This window comes from Leptonychotes weddellii, chromosome 3 (genome assembly GCF_054177405.1).
Source record: "Leptonychotes weddellii isolate Sample4059 chromosome 3, ASM5417740v2, whole genome shotgun sequence".
In the NCBI taxonomy this organism is placed as follows: Eukaryota; Metazoa; Chordata; class Mammalia; order Carnivora; family Phocidae; genus Leptonychotes; species Leptonychotes weddellii.
In genome coordinates this window covers 96,810,577-96,831,786 of record NC_138371.1, presented here as the reverse complement: position 1 = coordinate 96,831,786, position 21,210 = coordinate 96,810,577, and the positions used below count along the sequence as shown (strand labels likewise).

The 21,210-nt window shown below is 38.1% G+C and overlaps 1 protein-coding gene across 2 annotated transcripts in view; it reads right to left on the bottom strand.

The window, feature by feature from the left end:
- The window catches only part of CNTNAP5 (contactin associated protein family member 5), a 741,254-nt gene that overhangs the window by 537,142 nt on the left and 182,902 nt on the right, over positions 1-21,210 (bottom strand). For both annotated transcript variants that reach the window (XM_081814618.1, XM_081814619.1), the window contains exon 3: positions 15,225-15,418. In XM_081814618.1, the coding sequence (XP_081670744.1) occupies positions 15,225-15,418 (194 nt within the window). The remainder of the gene's footprint in view (positions 1-15,224; positions 15,419-21,210) is intronic.

Below are 21,210 nucleotides of genomic sequence, written 5' to 3'. Positions count from 1 at the left end.
AGGTTTCAAGTTTCCAGAAAAAAATTTACAGAATATTCTTATTGATTTTGCAAACTTAAATACCTGAAACATTTTTTTGTGACTGTGTAGTTATTTTTAAAACCTCTTTATGATGTTATAAGAAGAACGATGTTGCATTCTCTAGCATGATAATTTGGCTTTTCATTGCATGACACTGACAAAGCCATTTATTGAGTTGTCATTTAATTGTTTCAGAAATGACTCATTAAGTGAGAAATCCATGTCAAAAGCGAAGTCGAACACAAAATGTGGAATGAAGAAAGGGTGTTTGGAGGAATCAGAAGCAACAGATTAGAATTCCCACCAAGGAAGGAGCAGCAGGGGCGTCCAGAGCATCTGTCTCTCCCAGAGCTGTCTCAGAGAGAAGACCGGGGCTCACTGGCAGAGTGGGTGGTCATCACTGGTGAACCACGTGGGGTGCACTTGGAGAAGCCACCTACCCGAGCGGTACCAGCATTTGGTGATATGATTGGTGTAGGGGCAGCCTGCTTGATGGAGTGGGGATTGAGTGACAGGCCTCCAAGCCGAGCTTGGCTGGCAAGCACAGGATCTTTCCTCAAATTATGTTTATCCAGGTGGCTTAGGATGCCCTTCCCAAGCGATGGCTCGGTGCTGTCTCTGTTTACACACCTACCCTCTGAAATTCTCACGTGCTTATAGCTCTCATGTAAACACAATGTCTGAAACACAACATGACACCACACAGAAATATGCACTAGGTGCGAAACGGTGAGGGGCAGCCTGGCCGTAGAAACTGAAGACAGAAAGTTCCCACCCCTCAGGGTAAATGCAGCCTTGTATCAGGGACCTCTCTTCCTACACCGCACTCCCCTTTCTCCCTCTGGCTCAGAATCTTTCCCAGTCACAGAAGCTACCACACACAGGCAGCCGGTGTGTTTGGACCATAGCACTAACTTGTTCCTGTGTATCGACTCAGTCCTTATCTCATTGGTTCCTTCCACTTTGTTTCGCAGTCCACTCATGGAACTTTGGATGCCGATTATTGAAGGGTGTCATAAATGAGGACAGATAGGACAAAACTGTGGAAGAACCATTACAAGATCAAAATAACTGCTGGGGAAAAAAAAAAAAAAACTCAAAGCACTTACTTTACTGACAAGTCAGAAACTTCATGCTCTCATCTATATGCCCATCTGTGCATATTCTTCCATTATGTACCTTTCCAGGCATTTATCTTACCTTTGACTAGGAATTTCTACATTCTACTCTTGAAGTCCGCTTAATTTACTGCATGCAGAATGTGCCTAACAGATGTTTGATATCCTAAATTACAATCAAATAAGACAGGATGTTGGGGGTTCATGATTCTCTGCTACAGATTTTTTTTTTTTCTGCAAGTACATCTTTCCCACAGGCCGAAATAATTCCAGCCTGATTTTTATGACTCCCTCTCTCTTCTTCCAATACTTAAAAACAAAATAAGACCCCCCAAAAAGGCACTGCTCTTTTTTTTGTATAGACTTGCAAATTAATTTCCAAATAATTCTTGAGTAGTGAAACTGGAGAATTATTTGTCAGGCTGGAGTCTAGACAAATTTAGTGAAACCATGCGGTTCCTTCTCTAGCTGAGACAGCTGCTCGGGCAGGAGCAGTGCCCTGGGTGACATGACAGAGGGAAGGATGCTCTCCCACATGATCAGTCACATTTGGCCAAGGATTTGAAACATAAGATCGACTCCTGCTCACACTCACATTTTGCTGATTCTCTCTCCTTTTTCTTATTAACATGAAGGCAAACAAACCTGGAAAGGATACTTAACAGGAATCGAAACTGTGCTGACTAGATTATGCTTTTGTCTTTACTATCAACTGCTATCATTGTAATCATAAACTTAATGAAGCTTGCTTTCTTTTGGACTTTTTAAAGAACACTTGAGAGACTCTTCGTCTCCGTGAGGTCCCTGCCAGGCCTGGAATCCTTCCATTGACTAGAGCCAAGTAGGCACCCGGGGCTTCAGACTTTGGCCCAGAGCCTTTTTCTTTAGGCGTCAGTAACTCCCCCAGGCTCTTCCTCTAGCTCTTCTGTCTGCTACCAGGACTCCCAGCTAATTGTTTTTAATGAGCCTGGGTGGGTGACTATCTTTGGCTGTAACCACAAGGAGATCTTACTTTCTCCACTGAGTATTTAGTTTATTGGGAAAAAAAAAAATTGACTTTTAAGATTGCTTTCCGGGCGCCTGGGTGGCTCAGTTGGTTAAGCGACTGCCTTCGGCTCAGGTCATGATCCTGGAGTCCCTGGATCGAGTCCCGCATCTGGCTCCCTGCTCGGCAGGGAGTCTGCTTCTCCCTCTGACCCTCCTCCCTCTCATGCTCTCTGTCTCTCATTCTCTCTCTCTCTCAAATAAATAAATAAAATCTTAAAAAAAAAAAGATTTAAAAGATTGCTTTCCATTTTGTGTACAAAGCTCAAAAGGAAGAAAACTGAGAGCCAGTTTCCTCTGGGTATCTTCACCACATGCCTCACGTATACCCACCTTCAGTAGTGACAGTAATACCTAACCTTTATTTACTTAGCATTGTGTAGAGTTTACACACATTAACCCATTTACAGTTTACATGGTGGTCCTCAAAGTAAGGTCCCTGACCAGTAGCACAGGATTATTTGGGATTTCCTAACAAATGTAAATTCTCAGCCCCATCCCAAATTTACTGGATTAGAAGCTCGGCAGGTAGAGCCCAGTAATCTGTCCCTTAAGTCCTGTGGGACATTTCTTTTTTTTTAAATTTTATTATGTTATGTTAGTCACCATACAATACATCATTAGTTTTTGATGTGGTGATCCACGATCCATTGTTTTCATACAACGCCCAGTGCTCCATATTTTGAGGCACATTTATTTTTGAGAATCTCTCTTTCACAGACCACATTAAGTAAGAACAGTCATATACCCACTTTACAGAGGAGGAAACTGAGACTTCTATGGATTAAATAATTTATCAAAGTCATAATAGAATTTTGAGCTGCCAAACTTCAAGGACTGATATAATCTAAGGAGAAAAAAAAAAAGAAAAAAATCATGATAGTTAAAGACTAAATGAATAAAATGTAGTTAATTAGATTTCTTCCCCTCAATCATTATACGTTGCTAAAATAATTCAATATATTCACATAAAAAAATCTAATGCTCTGCTGCATGTTAAAGTTGAGATATTAACTTCAATTTCTCCAAATCTAAGGTGGGTGTCTCCAAAACCTAACTGGTTTATATATATATCGGAAATACACTTATAAGTCAAATTTCCTGTGAACTGCTGAGGACTTTAACAATAAGTTTAATTTAATAGCAGTGGGTTTAGAAGAATTAATTTTGACCAGATTATCCTCCTTCCTTTGATGATCAGCGGCTGGACCTCATCCCATTACAAATGCAACCAGTTTGTAGGAGACTGCAAACATCTGCTCTCCCCTAGAAGGTGTCCACATGAATATTAATCCTGAAGACTACATATTGACTCCTTGTCCATGTGATGTGTTTAAATGCCACATGTGTAAATGTGTGAAAGTATTTACTCCTTAAAGAGGCTAGACCCCATGTTGGGAAGTTCTCTGAAACAACTCAGCAAATTCTAACATTAAGAAGGGAAAACAGATGGGCATCATTGTGGAACTTTCATGGACTCATGTGGAGTCAGAGGGCTGGAGGGAAGCCTGCTGATTCTGGGGTAAAGATCAGCTGTTGCTTGCACAATGCTGACTGGCCAGTTGTTCCTTCTTCCCTTTACCACAGAGCCTCATCCAGAGATAAGAGAATCTAAGGTCAACAAAAAGTGCTCAGGACAAAACTATGGGGATGATTCATAGGATATATCAAGCTCTGAGGGGGCCTTGTTTGTTTTAAGCTGGATCCCTAGTGAAACTCAGGCTTTATTGTCTGGTCTTTCTTATTATAATCCACAGGGCAGCCCATAAACCAAGGATCCCAAGCAGGGAAGTATAGAGGAAGAGATGCAAAAGGCCTGGAAGTTTCTAGATACATGCCTGCTATGGATGGGGAGAATCATTATTAATAAGGTTAAGTGATATTTTCAAGGTCATATAAGCAATCAATTGTGCAACTGGAATGTGACTCTAATCAAAAGCCTCCACATTTCCCTCACTCCTTGTTTCTATTGGTCTCACTTTTGCACCGGTGGTCTCCATTAAGTCAGAGGCAACATTCTAACCAGCTTTTAGTTGGTTAACTTCTTAACTGAGCTTTTAGTTATGACCAACTATGAAATAAATATCTACATTAAAAGCTTATATGTATATGAGAGAGAGCTAAGGAGAAAACCATTAACAAGATCTTGAAAAATATATTTGATGGCATTCTCTTATATGTGGTCTTTGTTATTTAAAAAACAAAACAAAACAAAAACAGAAAACAACCCATCAAAACAAAGTACATAAACACATAATGACTTACTTTCCTGATCTGTAGCTAAAGAAGATATGTGCGTGCTAGTAGTCCACAATATCTAGCCAGCCTTGCTCTCCAGGTTTATCTCATAGATTTGACCAGGGAAATCTTGTATCTAAATTTATTAATTCTGTATATCTCAGATACATCTTATACATCTTCCTTTAATAATTTGTTTATATTTTATACATCTTCCTTTCAGATTTTGCTTATAGCACGTATCCTGTTGTGAATATTTCTCCCTTCCTATGACTTTCTCTTCCTCCTTTCCTATATTTGTTGGGTTTGTATTAGTCATACAGGCTTCTGTAGTTGCTGGGAAGCCAAAATAACTTGAACGTCGTCCCTGCCCTTTGGACTCATCTTTGTCTCTTGCACTGTCTACTCACCAGCACACCTTCTCGAAGCTTCATGCTCCTGGATGGCCATCAGTGCTGCTTGTACACACATGTTCTGTTTCAGTGTCATTTGCCTTCTCCCTGATGGTTCTGCACATCCATGGAAGGGATTAAGCACACCCGAAAGCCCCCTTTTTATGCCCAACACCCAGCACACTGCCTGGCGTATAATGAGAGTTTAAAAGATATATGTTGAAGGTCATGAGATTCTCACTCTCGAATTGTTTTCTGAAATTGGTAGGCTTAAAATACTATATCAAACAGTGATTGATACTCAGGATGTTCTAGACCAAATTGGCAAAATAAATGTGTATGAATCATAAAGATCAGAGAACATGTCCCAGAGTTCAGAAGTCACTCAAGGTGAAATGAGGGGACTAATGAGCTTAATGTATAGTCCATTGTTTCAATTGATCTCTGTGTGAGAAAAGTGTTGGGTAACATATGCAAGCCCTTTATATAAAGGTGGATTCCATAAAGCTATAGGAAATCATAGACCACCTTATCATATAGGCCAAAGGATTCTAAAATAAAGGACTACATTCCTGATGGATTTGGGAAGAAGCAACATGATTTTCAGAAAACTGTAAGCTGATTATCAATAATATACAGTATATTCAGAGGGGAGTGATGGGCTAGTGAGGAGGATGGAATCTGCCATGTGTTACTGGCTATCAGTGAGCAGGTCTACTGGAATGGAAATTGCATCAGTGAAGGAAAGGAATCAAGGCCTCCAGTTGTTAGAAGATTTGAAAGAAGAATGCCTGGGTGGCTCAATCAGTTGAGCATCTGCCTTTGGCTCAGGTCATGGACCCAGGATCCTGGGATTGAGCTCTGCATTGGCCTCTCTGCTCAGTGGCGAGTATGCTTCTCCCTCTTGATCTCTCACACTTTCTCAAATAAATAAATAAAATCTTTAGAAAAAAAAAAGATTTGAAAGACCATTCTGTAGGGGAGGAGGTAGACATTTTCATTACCAGTTGCATGAGCAAACAACTGGGTTTCAATGCATTAACACTCGAGGGGGACATATTCTGAGATCGTATACATCAGTCTCTCCCAACTCTAGTTCTGATGATCTGTTTTACAGAATCATCAACAGAAGACATAGGCCGGAAATCTAGTTCTAAACCTCCTTCTGAGCACACCACTGACTGGAGAGCCAAGCAGGAAGAATCTGAAACTCGTAATGTGTTAAGGATACCTTAAAGATGTAATATGTTAGAGATACCTTCTGAGCATTGCCATGTCCACCAAGATTTCCCCCAAGGCTCACCATGCTGGTTCAGCCCAGATGAAACTTGAATTTCCACTTTGGTTTCACTTAGCAGGCTACTTCCCCACTGGACCAGAATGTGTCCTGATCCCAGCCCAGTTTGCACCAGCCCCTTGTCTTAGATTATTGGGTTTTAATTCTTATGCCATCAACCACTACCTAAAGTGTTATCTGGTGATTTAGGTGCTTAAGCTTTATGGACAAGCAGAGTTGGGTTTGCATCTTGGTCCATCACTTTACTACTTCTGTGATATGGACCAAGTTCCTTGGCCCTTCTAAACCTCAACTTTCCCCCGTAAAATAGAAACAATTCATTTAGCTTATTTAGAAGGTATTAGACAGTATCTTTGATAATCTTAGCCGAGTGCCTATTCCTATTGAGTGCTGGATAGAGTAGTCCCTTCACTGCATTGGGCCTCTGGAATATAGACCCCAGAGGAATCAATTCAATTCACTACAGCCCTTTGGATGCATTCTGAACTGATCTTATTTCATTTGTAGGTGCCAGAACTGCAAAGTTCCTTGCTTTCGTCATGACCTCAACTTTTTAAGCTTCTTGTTTCCCCCACTGGTCCATATCACTGTGGTCCTTGCATTCCTCATGAGGGAAACTTCCTATATTATGGCATGAAGACTGATTAGAATGGGGCCATCTCAAAATATATGACCTGTATCGAGCAGAGGCTGATTGTGAATGCCTAATTAAATGGAGACTAGGAAGAAGTGAGTGAACCTGTAGGTAAAACAGACCACTAATATCTTCATGGTCAATACTGAGGGATCCACCAACAACAGATACTGGTTTAAAACCAGTACCTGAGAGGGGCTCATTAGATTATCTCTGGAAAAGATGAGTAGAATACGTTTTTCTACAAAGATGAATAGAGCTTTAACGTTGATAATAGGATTAAACTTAGGGGGGAAAAGGCAAATGATTAGAAGAAAGAAATTTGAAAAATCTGGGATTCTTATACATTGGTTCTAGTTCTTATTTTCTGTCATCATCATAAATAAAATGCAGTAGGAGACGTTTAAAAGTTACTGAAATTTTTAGGTAACATTAAAATCTCTAAGCAGGAGGGACTTAGAGTTGAATTACAGAAAGAGTTTTTATGAACACTTTCATATATGTGTAAAAGTAGTCAGAAAAGGCAAATATTTTACCCAATATGCCTCAGTAAAAAGAATTTTATTTATAAACTAAATACGGTTGAGATGGGGGCCTAGAGATCAGGTGTAAGATGACTTTGGGGACTTTGGCTTTGTCTTATGTACACTGTGGGTTTCTGGTGGTAAAGTTCTTGGATACAAAAGGGTAAGATAATTGTGATATATATCATATTTTACATCCAAGAAATCTGGTAAGGGTGGTGGAATCTCAGAGCTATGACAATGGAAATTAACTTTGAGATGAGTGAAATGCATTTTTGGCATGTACTGGCAGGGCCTACCTTAAGGGTTGAGGATTCTTGCATTTGCTTCTTACCCTGTCCTAATAAGAACTTATTAAATACTTGTGAGTCCTTTAACTGGAAACATTACCCTGATACGCTGTTGTAGCCGGAATGGGTATGAAACTTGCCATCAGAAAGGATATTGAAAATGAAACATATATTATTGAATCATCATATAAGGCTTTTGCATCTATAGCTAATGCACCTGGCACAGTTGATCTACCCAGAAATGTGGGGGGGAAAGCAAAAGACCTCAAGAAAAAGACAAGTGAAAATTTTCCTGAAATTTTATAATAGATCAAAAGATGGAGACCTTCTATCTTAGGTGAGAAGAGGAAAGGATCCTAACTGACTTGTACACATACATGAGCAATGTGGATAAAGTAATTTAAAAATAGGATACCATATACTAAAACATAGGCACAAGTGGCTGTCTTTCAAATTTCAGAGTGATAAACATCAGAAAATAAAGGAACATGTCAATGCACATAGAGGGCAATGTGTTTTTAGAACACTTGCATGCTGTATGTGGGAAACATAGGTGGATTCATTAAGGGTTTGAACACACACAGGAGGGACTCAGAACTGAAGTAGTAATTCATGCATAGATCTGAGACAGTAAGTGTTTCTATGGGCCTATCTTTTCAGATGAGTGGTAATGGGACTTTGGTCTGTGTGGATTTAATTAGAGGTCCCTCTGTTCCAAATATATTTATCCACTTTACCGAACATAGGCTAATGTTGCTGCTCAGAGTTAGAATCTTAATATTTGTATTTTCTTGGCATGTCTACAAGCCAACCAGGAAGAAATTTTAAATCTGCTAAGATACTAAAATTCTCACTAAGTTTGTCTCTGAGACCTTCACACCTGATTATTTAGTGAAGTGGGGAACTCTGGCTTGTTCATAAATCATGATTCATCTCTAAGCGGCTGCCTGGTGGCCTCATTCATGAACATTCCATTCAGTGCCAGATCAGAAATTCTTCAAATTGATTTTTAGGGCATGAATATTTGATATTGTACATTGTATAGATAGATATATTTTCAGGATTCTCATTCTGAATGAACTTTGTAAAATAAAATAAATATCTTGAGTACTGGTAAATTGATATCCCATCCACGGCATGCCCTAAGTTGTATTGTTTGCTAACTCAATTTCATCTGAATTTGCAAACTCCATATCATCTGAAAATTGAAAATCTTCAAAAGACCATGTGAAAGTCTCATTCAAGAGATTCTCTACTTCTATGATACATCATTCTTATTTCAGTATTTGATATTGATGTTTTTAGGTATTGACTTTTCATGAAAAGTTAAATAGAAAAATTTAGAGAGTTTAATAAAAATCTTTTGTTTGGCCATTGCTCTCATCTTGTTTATCAGGTTAATTCTGGTAAATCTATAATCTTACTTCTAATTTTAAATTTAAAATAAAAAGTAAAATGAGTAAATAAAACTTCTCAATGTAATCTATTCATCCAGCAGTATAATCTTGTGGAAATAATAATGAATATTAAGCACAAGTCATATTTTACATACGTACATTTGGCAAAATACTGAGTCTCTCTTTGATGGGCATGCAGTTTCAGAGTTTGAACTCCATCCATACACTATAGAAACACGGTGCAATATTATGGCTGTGTTCTCACTCCTACTTCAGCAACGTGTGAATAAAACAGTAAGGCTTAACATTATTTTTACAATAAAGTTTACATTTAAAGTGAAAAAAGTAAATCAATTTTGTGAAACTTAAAAAATAATCAAGTGTGATAAAGGAGAAATAGAAAGTAGTTTTGTATTCTTGTACCACCAGTATGAGCTTGGGTCAGTCTCATGCGAGGCTCTTGCCTCTATATGCTGTCTACAAGACACTTCAGAGATAAAGCAACAGTGACTGAAAGTTAAGGGATGAAAAAAACACTACATGTAAATGGAAAACAAAAGAAAGCTGGTGTAGCTATGCTCAGACAAAATAGATTGTAAAACAAAGACTGTGCTAAAAGAGAAAGGGGGCAGTACATAATGGTAAAAGAACCCAAAGAAGAAGATATAACATAAAATTCTATGCACCATGCATAGGAGCACACAATATACAAAGCAAATATTAATAGACTTAAAGGTAGAAATCAACAGCAATATAATAATAGTAGGGGAATTTAACCCTCACTTACATCAATGGATAGATTATTCAGACAGAAAATCAATAAGGAAACATCAGCCTTAAATGGCATATTAGAGCGGAAGGACTTAACAGGTATAGATAGAACATTCCATTCAAAAGCAGCAGGATACACATTCTTAGAAAATGCACATGGAACATTCTCTAGGGTATCTTACATGTTAAGCCTCAAAACGAATCTCAGTAAATTCAAGAAAATTGAAATCATATCAAACATCTTTCCTGACAACAACGGTATGAAACTAGAACTCAATAACAAGGGGCACCTGGGTGGCTCAGTTGGTTAAGCATCCGACTCTTGATTTCAGCTCAGGTCACAATCGCAGGGTCATGGGATTGAGCCTTGAGTCAGGCTCCATGCTCAGCACGGAGTCTGTTTGTTGTCCCTCTCCCTCTGCTCCTCTCCCAACACCCCACTTGTAAGCTCTCTCTCTCTAATAAAAAAATAAATAAACATTAAAAATCCTAAAAAAATCAATTACAAGAAGAAAACTAGAAAAACTACAAACGAGGGGCGCCTGGGTGGTTCAGTCATTAAGCGTCTGCCTTTGGCTCAGGTCATGGTCCCAGGGTCCTGGGATCGAGCCCCGCATTGGGCTCCCTGCTCCGCGGGAAGCCTGCTTCTCCCTCTCCCACTCCCGCTGCTTGTGTTCCCTCTCTCGCTGTATCTCTCTTTGTCAAATAAATAAAATCTTAAAAAAAAAAAAAAAAGAAAAACTACAAATGAATGGAAATTAAACTTGTTAGTGAACTACTACTGGATCATAGAGGAAATCAAAAGAGAAAAAAATCTAGAGACAAATGAAAACAGAAATATGACATGCCAAAATCTATGGGATACAGGAACAGAGATTCCAAGAGGGAAGTTCATAGTAATACAGGCCTAACTCAAGAAACAAAGAAAACTCACATAAAGAATTTAACTTGACACCTATAGGAACTCGAAAAAAAAAGAAGAAACAAAATTCAAAATTAGTAGAAAGAGGGAAATAATAAATATCAGAGTGGAAATAAGTGAAATAAAAACAAAATAAAACAAACAAACAAAGAAAAATCCCCAAAACAATAGAAAACATCAACAAAACTAAGAATTGGTTCTTTAAAAAGACAAACAAAACTGACAAATCTTTAGCTAGACTCACCACAAAAAGAAGAGAGAGGGCTCAAATAAAATCAGAAATGAAGGAGAAGTTACAACTCATACCACAGAAATAAAAGGGATTGTTAAAGACTACTATGAACAATTACACGCCAACAGATCGGACAACCTAGTAGAAATGGTTAGATTCCTAGAAACTTAGTTTCATCCAAGGCTGAATCATAAAGAACTAGAAAATCTGAACAGATCAATTACTAGTAAGGAGATTGAATCAACAATCAAAAATTTTCCAACAAACAAAAGTCCAGGACTAGATAGCTTCATTGGTTAATTCTACCAAACATTCAAAGATTTAATACCTATTCTCAAACTTCCAAAAAAGTAAAGAGGAGGGAATGCTTCCAAACTCATTTTATGAGGCCAGCATTAATTACCCTGATACCAAAACTGAACAAAGACAACACAAAAAAGAAAATTATAGGCCAATATCCCCAATGAACATAAATGCAAAAATCCTCAACAAAATATTAGCAAACTGAATGTAACAATACATTAAAAGGATCATACACCATTATCAAGTGGGATTTATCACACAGATGCAAGATTCAACATCTACAAATCAATGTGGTCCACCACATTAACAAAAGTGAAAGCTAGAAATCATATAATCAACTCAATAGATGCAGAAAAACCATTTGATGGTATTCAACATCCATTTATGATAAAAACTCTCAACAAAGAGGTATAGTGGGAAGGGACTTCAACATAATAAAGGTCATATGTAACAAACCCACAGCTAATATCATTTTCAACAGTGTAAAGCTGAAAGCTTTTCCTCCTAAGGATGTCCACTCTCCCCATTTTCATTCAACATAGTATTGCAAATAGTAGGCATAACAATTATGTGCAAAAAATTGTTGTGCTTCTACAAACTGATAACAAAGTATCAGAAAGAAAAAAAAATAGCCCACTTACAGTTGTATCAGAAGGAACAAAATACCTAGTAATAAATTTAATGTAAGAAGTGGAAGACTTGTACACTTAAAACTTTCTAAGACCCTGATGAAAGAAACTGAAGAGAGAAAGAAATGGAAAGATATGTCATGCTTATGGATTTGAAGAATTACTCTTGTTAAAATGTCCAGATACCCAAAACAGTCTATAGATTCAGTGCAATCCCTATCAAAATTCCAATGGCATTTTTCATAGAAATAGAAAGAAGAATTCTAAAATTTATATGGAACCACAAGAGACCCCAAATAGCAATTTTGAGAAAGAGCAAAATTGGAGGCATCATGCTTCCTGATTTCAAACCACACTACAAAACTATAGTAATTAAGATATGGTGTGGCATTGGCATAAAAACAGACACATAGATCAATGGGACAAAATAGAGAGCCCAGAGATGAACCCACACATATATGGTTAACTAATTTATGAAAAATGAGGCAAAATATATGATGGAGATAAGACTGTGTCTTCAACAAATGGTGCTGGGAGAACTGGAGAGCTACATGCAAAAGAATGAAACTGGATGAATATCTTATAAAATAAACACAAATTAACTTAAAATAGATTTAAGGCTTGAATGTGAGACCTGAATCCATAAAAATCCTAGAAGAAAATACGAATTGTAAGCTCTTTCACATCAGTGGTGTGTATATATATATATGTATGTATATACGTATATTTGGATCTGACTCTAAAGGCAAGGGCAACAAAAGCAAAATAAACAAATGGGACATTAAACTAAAAAGCTTTTGCACAGCAAAGGAAACCATTAACAAAACCAAAAGGCAACCTACTGAATGGGAGAAGATATTTGGAAATCATATATCTGATAACGGGCTAATATCCAAAATATATAGAGAACTCATACAACTCAATGAGAACAATAAAAAAAATGATTAAAACATGAGCAGGAAATCTGAATGGACATTTTTCCAAAGGAGCCACACAGATGGCCAACAGGTACATGGAAAGATGCTCAACATCACTAATCATCAAGGAAATGCAAATCAAAACCACAATAAGCTATCACTTACACTTGTCAGAGTGGTTATTATCAAAAAGACAAGAAATAACAAGTGTTGGCAAGGCTGTGGAGAAAAGCAACCCTCGTGCACTGTTGCTGAGAATGCAAACTGGCGCAGCCACTATAGAAAACAGCATGGAGATGCTTCAAAAAAATTAAAAATAGAATGACCATATGATCCTGCAATTCCACTACTGGATATTTATCAAAAAAATGAAAATGCTAATTCAGAAAGATAATGCACCCCTATGTTCATTGCAATATTATGTACAATAGCCAAGGTATGCCAACAACCCAAGTGTACATCAATGGATGAATGGATAAAGATGTCCCATGATGGTATTATGCTAAGTAATGCAAGTCAATGAGAGGAAGACAAATACCACATGATTTCACTTACCATGTAGAACCTAAAAAACAAAGCAAACAAACAAAAGAAACAAAATCTAGACTCTTAGATACTGAGAACAGATTGGTTTTGCCAAAGGGAGGGATTTGGGGTATGGACAAAATGGGTGAAAGAGATCAAGAAGTACAACCTTCCAATTATAAAATAAAAAAGTCATGGGGATGTAATGTACAGCATGGAGAATACAGACAATGATATTATATGGACAATTGTATTGTATGGTGACAGATGGTAACTAGACTTATTGTGGTAACCATTTTGCAATGTAGACAAATGTTGAATCATATGCTGTATACCTGAAATGAATATAATATTGCATATCAGTTATACCTCAATAAAAATATTTAGACAAAAGAATTCAAAACTGCAATTCATTTAGAAAAACAACTGGTTCTGATTGAAAATGCCGAAGAAAATAATTAATCGCACATCTATTTGTCCTTCTCAAGTCAACATAAAACCTTAAAATTGTTCTTCAAAATGGAAGGTGTGCTTATTTTTCATTTCAAACTAAAAGCAAAACAAAAGAAAACAAAAACCTGTAAAAATTTATGGAGGCTTCAAAATTGAGTGAAAAAATAAAATAGTCCCCCAAAGCTTTATTTAAAAAAAAAACAACTTAAGTTTTATTTATTTGAGTAATTTCTACCCGCAGTGTGGGGCTCAAACTCACGATCCTAAGATCAAGGGTTGCATTCTGTTCTGACTGAGCCAGCCAAATGCCCCTTAAAATCCAATTTTTAAAATGAAGAAAACCTGTGCTTTCTGTAAGTATTACAACCTAATATTACAGGCAACCCAGAATAAAGATGATAATAATAGTATTCTCAAGATTCAATCTGCCATAACTAATCTCAATCCCCAGTTTACTATTATTTTCAATTAGCAATTTTGATGAGTATGGTGATTATCAAATAACGATGAACATAAAATAGAAATCTGTTTTCAACTGGTGGGGCCAACACAGAAAAATATAGACAACAGCAATTTGAAACCATAGGTGGCATTAATTTAATGGGGAAAACAAGTAGGGAGAATATGTGAAGGACAGATTACTCTATCAATTGCCAAATCTTCAATCTTATGTACATTTAGAGAAAAATAAATATTTGGAGATGTTTTTCCTTAAATTGTAAGCAATGTAAAGTAATGAATTATTTTATTTAGTGCATGAGTTTCTGAAGCCTCCTCCAGGTGCCTCTTGCTCTGTGCCTTGGCCTCCCTTTCTAACCTCAGGCTGGGGACAGCCTTTCACTATGCCGGAGGTCAAGAGTTTGGGCCTTGGGGTGGGGTTGGAAAGTTCTTTTTCACAACTTGGAGCACACTGTCCTTCACTTCCTAGGCGAAGATTGTTTCTAATATCAGGATGATTCTACATTTTATATTTCTCTTGTCTTTTTAAAGCTTTTAATTGTTTTCAAATCTTGAATAGAAGCTATTGAGCACAGTGGCTTTAAAGTCAGACCAGACTACAGATTCTCATGCTGAGATTTTAACGGATTGTTCAGCTTTGGTCGGATTATATAACTGAGCTCGCTGGGTCATTAGGAGGTGTGCAAAGTGCCTGGTACATAATGAACAAGTGAGTAAATAAATACATACTCAATAAATCAATACATTCTCATTAACAATCAGACTCTTGCAGTATCCTTCTGTTTTTATAGATGAAGAATTGAGACCCAGTCAGTGAATTACTTAAGTTACCAGAAGAGGAGGAAAACATGAAACTTTTTTTCAACAGGCATCCTAATTTCCATTGGAACTGGAGCCATGCTGGAGATAGGACTCATACACCATCTAATTATTTCTGAATGGGCACTCCACAGTTATTAAGCTACCAAGAATCTGGGTAGAGGAAAATGATAGAAATGCTCACTGGTTACCATTATAATATCTCAGATTCATTCATTGGAAGAGAAAAGATGTCCTACCCAGATGCTGTCTTCTTGCTTGTACTGTTTCCAGTTGCGTCCTGTGTCACTGAACATCAGGCTGTAACTCGTCACCCAGTCAGAGCTTCCGTATCTTCCCTGCGTGGCCACTGCTGTAATCTCTACTCTGTTTCCCAGGTCCATCTGGAGCCACTGTTGAGCATTGGAATCTGCTGGAGACCAACCGCCAGTTCCTGGAAGAAGATCAGAGAGAGAGCTGTAGTAATATCCCACATGGCCGCAACTCTCAGCTCCCAAAGAGAAATGAAATGGTGTGCTGCTAAGATGTCTTTACCCCCCATGGTGCCCTGCTTGTCCTTGCATGGCCTGATTTCCATTCTCCTCTTCCATCCTATTCTCTTTTATGGTTCAAGATTCATCTTGAACCCATGCTGTTCCTTCCATAACTCTTCCTGTCTTTCCTTGGGCATTAGTTCCCATTTTCTGGATTCCTAGTACAACCGGTACTATTTATTTATTTTTATCTTCTTACAGCCTTAATCTTGTAACATGCTTTCTATCTTCTGCCTGACTGAGATCTCCTTCCTTCCTTCTTTTCTCTACTCTTTCATCCCTCCCTCTACCATGGCCCAGACATTTTTGCTGTGGATACAAAGATGAAAGATCATTGACTATATCTTTGACTCTGTCTTATCCATTCGACCGATGTTCATGGAGCACCCAGAGCATTCTGGGTACTGAAGAAAGAAAGACATGCAAATAAAAATGTTCAACGTGATGTGATGGGAAGGCTTATGAAAGGCAAACACAAGGTGCGATAGGAAAACAGAGGACAGAATGTCTCAGTAGGTGATCAGAAAAGCCTTGAGACAGTGATGGGTAGACAGTAGAGCTGAAGAAGGAAGTATGACCATGTTGCAGGCAAACAAGGTTAAAGAGAGAAAACGTTGGAGAGATCAGACAGGGACATGGGAACAGCATACATAAAATCTCAGAGGGACGTGAGACAGTGTGCCACGTTTCCGGATCTACATGGGACTCAGTATACTTGACACACAAAAATATTCTTACATGGGACAAAAACTTTTGGGCCCTAGAAGTTCATTATTTGATACACTGGAACTTTGCAGAAGATCAATATTAGCTCTTGCTCAGTTGGAAGACGTGTGGCCTCAGTCTTTTGTATTCATTTCACATAGGAATAATGAAGTCAATAATCATTTTTAGTGACCCAAGAGTTCATAAATTCCAAATACTGAGTGGAATCCTGGAAAGGCAGAATGTGTATACCATGGGTGGGGATGAGAGGGAAACAACACCTTTGTGAAGCACCTTGCTCAGGGTATCGAGTTGGGGAGTTAATTAAATTTTCAATTTAGAGGACTTAATCAATAATCCCTTTTGATTTCAAGCTATGTCATTGAAAATCATTTTAGTAATGTCCCGGTCTACTTTCTCACTATCTCAGAAGGAGTCAATGGGATTTGTCCTTGGTAATCGAGAACTTTTCTGAGTCCTGGCTCCCCAGTGCAGACAGCCTATCATCAATGGAAGTGGACATGTAGACACAAGACATGGAGAATGTGAGGTGGACCCTACTTTAGTCATAGGCATATCCTACAAGTTGTGTGTTGATTTTCTCCTAATAGCTACTGCTGTTAAGCTTTTGTTTGATTTTTTTTTCACTTTCCTGAGAAGACTGAAATTCATGGAAAAGAAGAGAAGGAACATGCTCAGCATCTATTGTGGAATGTATTTTATTAAGTGTTTTGCAAGATGTGGATACAGTGGCAGATATGGCTGATTTCCCTAATATCCATTTCTCTTCTTCTGTGGTAGGTGTAAAGTTTAATTTCAACTCTGCTCTCCATCCTATTATACTTATAGCCACAACAATAAGTTCTCTCCAATCAAAATGTGACTAGGAAGAAGACATGCCACTTCCAAGCCAACTGGTCTCTTCCCCACTTGTTTCCCCTTCTATGACTGATGGACGCAGTTGGCACCAAGGCCCTAGTTGATGGCAAAACAACAACATGGAAAGATCCTGGAATCCCATATCATCACATGAAGGAAAGCATCTGTCTACTTGAATGCCTGACCCGAATAATAATATGAACAAGAACTAAACATCTATGTTGTTTAAGACATTGCACATTAGAACTTTTTTGATACTGCAGTTCAGCCTACTTTAAAACATACATAATATCTTGTGAAATAAATAACACAATTGCCATTATATAGTTCAGGAGAATGAGATCCAGCAAGTTTAGAACACCTGACACTTGGGATTCAAGCATAGCTCTTTGAGAATATTATGTAGCAGAAAAAAAAGGGGTTTTCTAAAAACCCATAAAATCAATAAAGAGGAAAGGCACTGGGAGGAGGCATTTGAGCAGAGATTCTGACATGCCAGATCCTTCCGGACATTTTTATCAACCAGCTCTGTCTTCACTAACCTGTCCACAATTCCCAGTCTGGACTGCCTTCTCTCAACTTCTCACAACTGACAGGGAGGCTTAAGAAGAGCTTTTACATTTATAAATAAATAAATAAATAAATAAATAAATAAATAAATAAATAAAAAGTCCAAAGTGACTCTGAGCCTACTCTTTATTTCCATTCAATTTCTCCTCCTGCCCATTTCATGAGGCCTCTTTCTTCTTAAGTGAAAAAAAGCAAGGTTGTATAAACTTTGATCTCAACAGTATTAAAACATGATAGAAGAGAAATTTGTGTGGTGATTTCTTCTGAGCAATGAAAATATGAGTGATTTCATCCTTTTATGCTTTTTGCCTGTAACATATTTTCTATCATCAGCATGTCTTTCTTATATAAATGGAGACTCACATTATTCATATTTATTTGGTTTATTGCATAAAAATATATACAGCAATTGGACAGCTGGTGACAACTTGTGACTTTTTATGTGATCATCACTATTTTTGAAATCAAAATTCTAAAACCTTAACTATTTCTGTTTTATCCTCAATAATCCACAGCCAGACTTCCTAGTCATGCTTTAGGAATTTTTCTTCATTTATTCTAATTATTATCGTACTCATATATGATAAGAATTTACGTTAAGAATGGAAGAGAAAAACAAAATGACAAGGAACTCTGTCACCTCGCAAAGCATAAAATCAGAATAGATTGACCAAAAACCAAACCAAACCACAAAACAAGACAAAACAAAACAGGGAGAGTTAATGCTAGAAGACTTCTTCAAATTTGTCCAAAGAAAATCACATCTTCCTTTTGCCCACAGTAAAATCCTTAGCTTATTAATCACCCTGAAATTAACCAAAATGGAATTGTTGCTGTTCACCTGCATTAACACATTGAGTTAAAAATGTTCCAAACCCAGAAGCTTCAGACTAAGCTCTTACAACAGAGGGATACTATCTGGGTGATAATTGCCAAGAATTCTTTCCCTGCTGTTGAAGATGTTCCCTGCATTACAGTTAATAGGCCAGGCATCCAGGGTTGCCGTGGTTGCTATGGAAAACATTTTGTTCCTTGCACCAAACAATATATGTGTTTTCAAAATGATGAGAGAAGCTTAAAGATACTATTTGCAGCTACTCTAAACACACACCATGCCCACACTAGCTTTCTGTTTCTGAATTATTCTCTGAATTGGGGGTGTAACATATACACAGATACCTGTGTTTGGCAAATCAAAGGTGTAAACTAAGGTAGGGCTGTCTGTAATTGTGGTTGAGGTATCGATGATCATGAACTGCAATTCCCATAGTCCCTTCAATTTAAATTTAAGAGAATTTAAATTCTCTTAAAGGGAAGATTTTAAAGGAAAACTAACTTCACTTTAGATTTTAATATCATCTAGAATTTTCCAAAAGTTTTCAGACATGGGGTCCTGAATGATTTACACACTATATCTCAGCACAGCCCAAGCCCGGAACACTACATTTGCCTTATGTCACTTTGGGGAAGAAGATGGGAAAAGGAAATTACAGACTGAAAGCCATAAGAGATCTGGTTCAAGACACAGTTCTGCTCCTGAGGTTAGAATGGATGAGAAATTCTTCAAGGGGCTCAATCATCAGAAGCACCTTGGAGGGCTTGTGAAGATGACAGTGCACGTTCTTGGCTTTCTCCTTGATAACTCATTCAAGGGCCTAACCTGGGAATCTGATTTTTAGAAAGTTGTTCTTGAGGGCGCCTGGGTGGCTCAGTTGGTTAAAGCGACTGCCTTCGGCTCAGGTCATGATCCTGGAGTCCCTGGATCGAGTCCCGCATCGGGCTCCCTGCTTGGCAGGGAGTCTGCTTCTCCCTCTGACCCTCCCCCCTCTCATGTGCTCTCTCTCATTCTCTCTCTCTCAAATAAATAAATAAAATCTTAAAAAAAAAAATAAAGTTGTTCTTGATATGCTGAGTGGCTTGGGAAAAAACTGGATGAGACAGCTTCTACAATTTCAGTTCTAATATTTTTCCGATAAGAGTTGTTTTATTTATCTATGCAGTCGTCCAAAATAGCTTAAATCCTACATGCTATTTTTGATTATCAGAAACAACAGTAACAAAAAATAACAACCTGAGATTGCCTCTGGACCCTAAAAATGGACACCCTTGTCTCATTTGTCCCCCAACTCCCCACACCAAACACAGATGTGTAGTTAAATTCAGACTTAACAATTGCCAAGGAAATCTGAAAAATTTTTAATTGAGAAATATCCACCTCGGCTCTTGCTTGAATATTTATTTACACTCCCAGTTAACCCTTTTGCTCCTTCCCATCACCCCCATCCTGCACGCCCTTGGAGCGTTCATTCATACACACTAGAGCTGACGGATGGTCCTTGCTAAGTGCTCAGCACCACCCTGCATACTTGGCACACACGGACTCATTCACCATCACACATCAATATCTGTATGATAGATATTATTATGCCCATTTTACAGGTGGTGACACTGAGGACAGAAAGGTTGGACAGCTTTTCCAAGATCACACAACTAGTAAGTGGCAGAACAAGGGATTCGAACCCACAAAACCAGGACCCAGAGCCCAAACACAACCACTTGACAACACCACCTCTGAACAGGATGGACAGAAAACCCTTCCCCGGCTCGTTTTTCTTTTCCAAAGTAGTGATTCTCATGAGAAACACGATTCACACTTCACATTCTGCTTTGAATATCTCACCTGATTCCCATAGCAATCAACAGTATATTTTTAATTTCCATTTATGAGAGAGTAAAGCAGCCTCAAAGGGTCAACCAGTTTGTGGTGGTGAGAGACTGTTCTCCAATCCAGTCCTTCTGATGTCTCACCCTTCCTGAGGTTTCAGTGGGAACAAGTGTCTTCAGTCTTAGAAATTATCCTTATGGGGTGCCTGGGTGGCTTAGTCATTAAGCATCTGCCTTCGGCTCAGGTCATGATCCCAGGGTCCTGGGATCGAGCCCTGCATCGGGCTCCCTGCTTGGCGGGAAGACTGCTTCTCCCTCTCCCACTCCCCCTGCTTGTGTTCCCTCTCTCACTGTGTCTCTCTCTGTCAAATAAATGAATAAAATCTTAAAAAAAAAGAAATTATCCTTATGGAGAATTCTAAACAAGGTTTAAACTAAGACAAGACAAACAGATCTTCTGACTCCCAGCAGCTCCCTTCTCAGCCCTTTATACCATGATGCTTATTCCTCACTTCACATGATAGGGGAGGCTCTAAGCATGAAACAGAATAACTGGTAGAAAATGGAGAAATTCCTCAGTTTCTACACTTATTTCCACTTCTATTTTATTTTATTTTATTTTATTTTATTTTATTTTATTATGTTATGTTGGTCACCATACAATACATCATTAGTTTTTGATGTGGTGATCCACGATTCATTGTTTTCGTATAACACCCAGTGCTCCATGTAATACGTGCCCTCCTTAATACCATCACTGGGCTAACCCATCCCCCAAACCCCCTCCCCTCTAAAACCCTCAGTTTGTTTCTCGGAGTCCATAGTCTCTCATGGTTCATCTCTCCCTCCAATTTCCCCCCTTTCATTTTTCCCT